General features: G+C 52.2%; 1 protein-coding gene across 6 annotated transcripts in view; it reads left to right on the forward strand.

Annotated features, from left to right (window-relative positions):
• Positions 1 to 8107, forward strand: part of ZNF710 (zinc finger protein 710) — a 72531-nt gene extending 64424 nt beyond the window's left edge. For 5 of the 6 annotated variants that reach the window (XM_018066020.1, XM_018066017.1, XM_018066015.1 and 2 more), the window contains exon 4: positions 551 to 3327. In XM_018066020.1, the coding sequence (XP_017921509.1) occupies positions 551 to 940 (390 nt within the window). In that variant the 3' untranslated portion in view covers positions 941 to 3327. Of the gene's footprint in view, positions 1 to 550; positions 3328 to 5814 lie in introns of those variants that run through there. The other variant, XM_005694979.3, reaches the window with a different exon arrangement.

Here is an 8546-nt window from a genome sequence, read left to right on the forward strand (position 1 = left end):
TTGCTCACAAGTGGCCCCAGCGTGTGATCGCAGGAGGCGGGACCCAGGCTGGGCAAGGGGGGCCGCTCCCCCCACCCCACCCCCGTTGGCTGAAACTGCTGGGCTCTGGGGGGTTGGGGGGTAGGTGGTGAGGGTTGAGGTCCTACAAGCTACTGAATTGGCTGCTTTTCTTTGGCCGCACTGAGGCTTGTGGGATCTTAGTTCCCCAGCCAGGGATGGAACGCAGGCCCTTGGCAGTGAACGTGTAGAATCCTAAACATTGGACCACCAGGGAATTCCCCGAAGTTGCTTTTTGAGAGTTGAGGGCGGGGGTGAAGGTCGTGGTGCAGCCTCAGGGAAGGAGCCCAGGCCGGAGACTCAGTGCTGCTGGAGCTCCCAGGCCTGGGTCTCAGCCTCAGCTCGGGGAGTGTGTCCTCGGCCTCTGGGGTCACATAGGAAAGGACAAAGGGGATGCGATTCGGGCCCAGCCATGGAGGTGGGAGCGGCTAGGGGCCGGGGGAGGACAGGCCACCAGGCTGACGAGGCCGGGCTGGGGCCGGGTGTGTTCCAGGTGTGCGGGAAGTCCTTCAACCGCATGTACAACCTACTGGGCCACATGCACCTTCACGCGGGGAGCAAACCCTTCAAGTGCCCCTACTGCTCCAGCAAGTTCAACCTCAAGGGCAACCTGAGCCGGCACATGAAGGTCAAGCACGGCGTCATGGACATCGGCCTGGACAGCCAAGGTGGGTGGGCCACACGCCGAGGACGGAGCAGGAGCGGTCCTGTCATGGCGCACTCAGGAGCCTCCTGTCCAGTGAGGGGAGCGGGGAGGCTGGCCAGGCCTGAGACCTCACTGGGGTGGGCTCAGGTCTGGAGAGGGGGCTCCCCGGAGGGCCATCAGCGTGATAACGATGGGACGTTTATGTATTCTCCAAAGGACTTACGTGGGCTCACATAAACAATAATAAAAAGAATATTTGTTGAGTGCTGTGTGCCAAGCCTTTATTAACTCATGTGACCCTCACTGCGAGGTTGGCTCTCTTATTATCACCATTGTACAGATGCAGGCACTGAAGGATAGAGAAGTTAAGGAACTCATGCAAGATCATCACTGAGACAGGGCATTTTTAACACATTATTTGACCAGAGATGTGTTAATATGTCTTTTATTGCCCAGACGTTATTGACTGGAGACATATCAATATGTTTTTAGAGAGTGATACAATTAACGTCACCATGCAGTTATTAGAGCTTAAAATTGATCAAGGGTTCATTATACAACTTATGACTGTCATAATTCACATTTTGCTCTGTTAGATTTTTGTTCCAACCTTGTGTATATTATAGATGCAAGTTTATTACCATAAAATTTCAAAAATGACGCATTATGAAATTTTGAGTAAAACAAGAACTTTTCGGTGAATTTTATGCAGTTACTTCCTCTGATTGTCTAAGCAACATAAATACTAGTGTCTCAGAAGATGATAGTTCTTCAGGATATAGTTCTGATTCAAACGATGTATTAGACCAACAGACCAAAAAAAAAAAACCTTAGTGTTTGATTGGGATACTCAAAGTGAAAATGAAACTCATGGTGCTGGAGAAGACTTTATAGGTGTGTCAGGTATAACTATTGAATGTGATAATCTGCAAAGTGTTAGTGAAATAACAGAATTAATATTTGACTGGCCAAAATAAAAATCACTGGTCAAAGGCATTCGTTTCTGGAAAAATCCCCCAGTTGATAATGAGTTTAAAAATGGATGGGAAGGAAAGTAACAAAAGGGAAAATGCCAACTGAAAGATAAGGGAGAGCCAGGTAGAGGTCACAATCCCAAGTACAAGTGGGAGGTTCTGTGGGCATGCAGAAGGGAGCCCTAAGCTTCCTAGTGGCCAAGGCAAAAAGGGTAATACAGTCAGTCACACTCTTCCTAGTGCCTGGCGGAACGAATGCAGCCCACATACTCAGGAGACTTGCTCACCTCTGCAGTTGGCGGAGGTTTCATTGGCTGTTGGTTATAACATCCCCACGTGTTAGGATGACCTCTCCCCTCAACACTGGTCAGTAGTGGAAGCACCTTATTCTTTCTGGCCTCATGGGGAGGAGACACTTTAGACATCCTACAGGAAGGAGTAGACAGCCACACTTTCAGAAGGTACCTTGTATAGTCTGGAGCTGTTTGACTTTCTGGAGTTCCTTCCAAGACGCATAGCTAGGAATGTGTGTCGACAATCACCGCGTGGGTTGACTTGCTGTGTGAGGTTACTCAGGAGGAGCCAATCAGATGCTGGGGCGTGATGGCAATAACCCTGCTCTAGCTTTGGAACAGTGAGCGGCCTGGGGTTTTCTGGTAGAAACAAGTGTCCTCAGTTTTCCATTCTCTCTGAGTGAGGATGAAATGCTGCTGGCTGCATATAGATGCTCTGTTACACCTTCTTCCTTAATATGTGGTTCTAGGACCAGCAGTGTTGGCATCACCTGGGATCTTGCTAGAACTGCAGACTCACCTCCACCCCAGACCTGCTGAATCGGGATCTGCATTTCAGAAAGATCCCTCGGTGATTTGTTTGCACTGGAAAACTTGAGAGGCATCGAATGAAGTGATGGTTTTCAAATTTGAGCCAGGGAGCATGAGAATCACTGGAGGCTTGTTAAAGTGCTGAGTCCCAGCCCCCAGAGCTTCTCATTCTGTAGGTCTGGAGTGGGGTCAGACCATTTGCATTTCCAAGTTCTCAAGTCAAAGGGAAGCTACCGGTCAAGAAACTCACATTGGGAACCTCTGATCTAAGCTCTAGAGAACCGTTCTTAAACTTGGCTACACATTGAAATCACTTAGAGAAGTTTTAAAGTGCTGATGCCTGAGTCTCAACCACAGAGATTCAAATGTAATTGATCTGGCGTGTGGCCCAGGACCCGGATTTTTTTTTTAAGCACCTTAGGTAATTCTATGCGCAGTAGAGTCTGAGAGCGGGTGCTCTAGTGCATCTGCTGGGAAGCAAACCCACCAGGAAGGACAGAGCAGGACTGGTCCTTTGAAAGCAGCTGTCCCTACAAACCTCTCTCCCAGGGTATGGCTAAGGCATAAGCTCTTTCCATCTGAGGTCAGCAACCAAGGAGGCCTACGGTGGCTTTCTTCCTGATTGTACCAGGTGACAGACAGTACAGCAAGGATTGACATAGGAATGGCTGGGGCCCAAGTCACTCATATATAACCTTGGTCTGAGAAGCTCAGGCTTGATTTTGTGCAGGCAGAAGGCAGCATACATTCTAGATAGAGCTATCCAATAAACCATAGGACTGTAATTTAAGAGGTAGATTAGTGTTTTGGGAAAAAAAAAAAAAAATAGTACAAATTGTTCCCTGGGGCCAACTGGAACTGCCAAATAGAGTTAATAAAAGAAGTTGGGAGGGTAACAAGAGACTCAAAGGTAGAAATTTTTCCTGGGTCTTTATTTTGTTGTTGTTGTTGTTGAGTTGCTAAGTTGTGTCCAACTCTTTGCAACCCCATGGACTGCCACACACCAGGCTTCCCTGTCCTCCACTATCTCCTGGAGTGTGCTCAAATTCATGTCCACTGAGTCAATGATGCTATCTTACCATCTCATCCTCTGTCCCCCTCTTCTCCTGCCCTCAATCTTTCCCAGCATCATAGCTCTTCGCATCAGGTGGCCAAAGTATCAGAACTTCAGCTTCAGCACCAGTCCTTCCAATGAATATTCAGGGTTGATTTCCTTTAGGATTGACTGGTTTCATCTCCTTGCAGTCCAAGGGACTCTCAGGAGTCTTCTCCAGCATGACAATTTGAAAGTATCAATTCTTCAGCCTTTATGTAGCTTATTTTTAATCAGCTATATGATAGGAAAGTGTGCCACTAGGATTTGAGGAAGAAAAAGCCTAGGGTCTGTAAGATGTGGTGCAGTTGACCTTGTTTTATAGTCAGAAGACTCAGTGTGTCAAATGTCATGGACACAAGTAACAGACACCCCAATCAGACCAGCTTAAACAATAAGGAAATAAATTAAGAAATGATTTGCAGTCCAGGTTATCTGCAAAGTTGACTGATTCAGCCCCTCAGCAATGACAGGGTGAGACTCTCTCCACAGCATTGGCTGTGATTTTCCTCATGGTCACAAAAAAGCTGCCAGTGGCCTTAGGGCAACATGCTTCTCTGTTCACCTCCATTGGAAGAGCAAGAGCCTGCTGTCCTTTGCTCTATGAAACCAATGAGAACATTCTCAGAACTCACTAGTAGGCCTTTCCTCATGATTCATTGGCCTGAGTTGGGTCCCATTCCTCATCCTGAGCCACTCATTGGCAAGGAGTGAGATTACTGTTCAATCAGTGGTTCTCAATGGGGGACATTTATTTGACCATGTCTAAGAGACATCTGGGGCTTCCCTAGTGGCTCAGACGGTAAAGAATCTACCTGCAATGCAGGAGACTCCAGTTCGATCCCTGGGTCAGGAAGATTGCCTGGAGGAGGAAATGGCAACTTACTCTAGTATTCTTGCCTGGAGAATCCTATGGACAGAGGAGCCTGACGGGCTGCAGTCTCTGGGGTCACAGAGTCAGACACGACTGAGCAAGTAATACACAAGAGACATTTGGGTATCACAGCTGGGGTGATGTTACTGGTATCTAGCTGGCAGAGGCCACGGATGCTGCGAAACATCCTACAATGCACAGGCCAGTCCCCCAATACAAAGAATCATGGCCCGAGGTGTTAATAATGCCAAGGTTGAAAAACCATGCCTTAGACTCATCAAGGCTACCCCTGGGCTGGGTTCTATTTCTTCCCAAACACGTCGCATCTCCTAGGTAGATGGGGCAGAATGCACACTGGGACTCGGCCACAGTCCCTGCCAGCAAGCCTCCCAGTGTCCTCTGGGCCTCCCTCCCTCCCTTCCTCCAAAACTCATCAGAAGGCAGCCCCACCCAGGCCTCCACCTCTGTGGAGTTTTCTATCTGGCTTTGTTACAACAGTAAGAGCTTTATAAAAGATTTCAATTTGATAAAATGACAGAAGTCCTCTTAAAAGAGTTTTTATCTCATCATCTTTGTTTACCTACCTTGAGTGTTTGGCCTTGGAAAGCAGGGCCAGAGGATACAGCTGGCACCAGGAGAAACAGCCCTTTAAGATAGTCACAAGTAGATCAAAACAACAGCACTTGCTGGGTGCCCCTGAGCAAGTTGATTAACCTCTATGAACGTGATTTTGCTCTCCTAAATGGGGTCGCTGTGAGCATTCAGATGGTACATGTGAAGCGCCTGGCATACAGTAGGTGCCAAATAAGTGGTGTGGCCAACATGGTACAGCACAGGAAACCTTTCATATGGGAAAGGGGATTGAGTCATGTTGCAAAGAATAAATAAGGGCTTAGTGACTTAGGGGGCTTCCCTGGTGGCTCAGATGGCAAAGAATCCACCTGCAAAGCGGAAGATGCGGGTTCAATCCTTCAGTTGGGAAGATCCCCTGGAGAAGGGAATGGCTACCCACTCCAGTATTCTTGCCTGGAGAATTCCATGGACAGAGAAGCCTGGTGGGCTACAGTCCATGGGGTGGCAGAGTCGGAGAAAACAGCGACTTTCACTTTCGTAACTCAGGAGGTACAGGAGACCCCCCCCGAGTTCAAATCCAGGCCTGAACTCACTCGGCACACATTTGAGAAGCCACAGCAGTCAGTCAGGTCCCCCCAGAGCAGGGCAGTAGAGGAAACCACTGAGTCTTCTGGAAGCCGTGACTAGGAACCACTGCTTTAGTTCTTCCTGTGTGGGAGTGACCGGCCATTCCCACAGGCAGCAGCCAAGCTTGACTGTGCCCTCTCTTGCAGACCCCATGATGGAGCTGACGGGCACGGACCCCTCTGAGCTCGACAGCCAGCAGGAAATGGAGGACTTCGAGGAGAACGCCTACGCCTATGCCGGTGTGGATGGCAGCGCCGAGGCCAGCGTCCTCACCGAGCAGGCCATGAAAGAGATGGCCTACTACAACGTGCTATAGCACAGGCCGGCCGCCCGGAACAGGGCAAGGAGGGCGTGGGGCGTGCGGGCTGCCTCCCTGCAGCTGAGAAGTGAGCTGCTGCCCCACTGTCCTGAGCCCTGCCCTCCCACTTGGTCGTTTGCACCACTAGGGACTTGGAGACCAAATGGAGACTGTACTACTGGCCTCAGCTATGAGCCCAGCACAGGCCCCAGGCATGGTGGGGAAGGAAGGATGACCCGGGAGCCCCAGGTCCCCATCTCCTTGGCCTGCTGCTGCGGGAGAAATGCAGATGGGGGCCGTTTGGGGACAGGCCACTAGGGCAGAGGTTCTGTCTCTCTGGGCCCAGCAGAGCTGCGGCGGCCAGTGTTGGGGGGCCGTCCTGATGGCTCTTCAAGGGCCCTGTCACTGGAGGAAGAGATCTCTAGAGCCATGTTGTGTTTTCCTCTGGACCATCTCCTGCCTCTAGGGATGGTTGAGCTCTTATGCCGGTTGGTCAGCCCTGCTCCCCACCCTCACCCGCTCCCATCAGCCCATGGACTGGGAAAAGCCCAGGCCCAGAGCCCCCTTCCCCCCCCGGTCCAGACAGCCAGGCAGGGCCTTCTGCCTTCTACCTCCTGGTGCCCTCCACACTCTCTGCCAGCCAGGCATGCATGCGGCCCCTAGGAAAGCAGGGTGCAGCCCCAACTGTGGCTACCATCCTCTCCAGAAAGCCCCCATCTCACAGCCCTGTTTGGAAGTGGGTGTCCCAAAAGTGGATTCCAACAAACTGTTACCCAGGGCAGCACGCCAGGGTCCCCCGACAAAGCCAGGACAAGCAGTGCATGAGGCACTTGCTAACGAAGAAAGGTGGCAGCCCCCCAAGTGAGGGGAGCAGGGCGGGGGTCACGGGGGGTCACAGAGGGGCTGTCCTCAAGGAGGCCAAGGATGGCCTGTGGGGGGGAGGGGGGACTGGAGTTTCTTATTTAAGGTCTAATAAGTATGCATTTTGAGGACGGGGACAGCCAAGAGTCACCGGAGTCCTAGGAAGAGCAACGTATTTTAAAAAGGAAGACCACAGAGAAAAAAGAAACACCTTTTTTTTTTTGAGCAAGGGGGGTATTTTGAAGGTAATTTATTTCTTTCTCTTTCCAAATCTGCGTCACCTGTTCTCTTTTCTGATGGACATCACTTTCTTTTTCCAGCGGAAGCTTTTTTGTGTGCTGTGCGTGGTTTGTGGCTCCCCAACCAACCGAGAGCAGCCCAGGGACTCGGGGTGGGGATGGAGGGGGTACTTGCTGGTCTGGCCCTGGAGGGTGCATGCAGCTGTGGGCAGGAAGCCTCAGGAGGTGAGGGCGAGAGGCAGGAGGGGGCGAAGCCTGGCAGGCCCTCCACCCCTGCCTGGCCCCTCTGGCCAGTGACTCACTCGGCCCCGCTCAGAGCAGTGGCCGGAGCTCCCATCGCCTGCCCACTCTCAGCCCCTCTGTCCCCAGCTCCTGCCTCGGAGCTGAAAAAGACTGCAGCGGCCCCGGGGCGGTGAACTGAGGAATGCCAGGGCCCAGACTCCCACCCATTCGCACCCTGAGGCCTCCGTGATGGGCTGGGAGTCGGGGCAGGCAGGGCCATCCGCAAAGGCACAGGAGGTGAGGCCACGGGCCCCAGGGAGCAGTTGGGAGGTGCCCCCAGAGCTATGTCTTTCCTGAAGGACCAATGGCCACCCACTCCAGCATCCTTGCCTGTGAATCCCCATGCAGAGAGGAGCCCAGCAGGCTACAGTCCATGGGGTGGCAAAGATTCGGACACAACTGAGTGACTAACACACACACACACACACACACACACACACACGCACACAAGCCAGGCCTCAGGGTGGCTGAGATCAGGATGAGGAGGGGAGGGGAGGACACAGAAGCCTCAGGATCAGGCAGCCAGGTGCCCCTTCCTTCTTCACTAGAGTTCATGCTGAGCAGCAAATGAGAGGACTGGGGTCCTCACCCCAAGTGTGACTCTCTAGACCCCGAGGCCCCCAGCCTCCCAGGTGCCCGCCATGACGACCCTCAGGTGGCAGTGACCCCGTCACTGTAGATGACATTTTCTCCTGCTGAGCAGAAGCGTTGTCCCCTGTAAACTACCTCTTCCCACCACATCTTCTCCCCCCACCCCAGGTACCAAAAAACAAAACCCCGTATCTCCTCCTCCTCTTTCCAGCCACCCAGTGGCCTTGGTCTTGGAAGCCCATAGGACAAGGTCCAGCCCCCAGGCTGGCGCTCTCCTGTCTTCCCCCAGCCCCGCCATCAGCACCAGCCCTCTGAGAGGTTCCATACTTGAACAAACCCCCCCCCCCCCGCCCCTGCCCCATGCCTTGGACCTGGGCAAGGCTGAGAGAAGGAAGCCGCAGCACAACTCAATCTGAGCTGGGGGGGGCGAGGGCGGTGGTCTCAGCAAGGCTCATGTCCTCACCCTTCCCCACCCTGCCCCAACCTGTTCAGAAGAGGCTCTCGAGGCCTCTCACGTGACTTGGAAACTCCTGGATGAACTCCATTCTAACTTATTTTGACATGTATACGAACCAACTGTTTTAGAAATTCCACTCGTGCAAAGCCC

This window comes from Capra hircus, chromosome 21 (genome assembly GCF_001704415.2).
Source record: "Capra hircus breed San Clemente chromosome 21, ASM170441v1, whole genome shotgun sequence".
NCBI lineage: Eukaryota > Metazoa > Chordata > Mammalia > Artiodactyla > Bovidae > Capra > Capra hircus.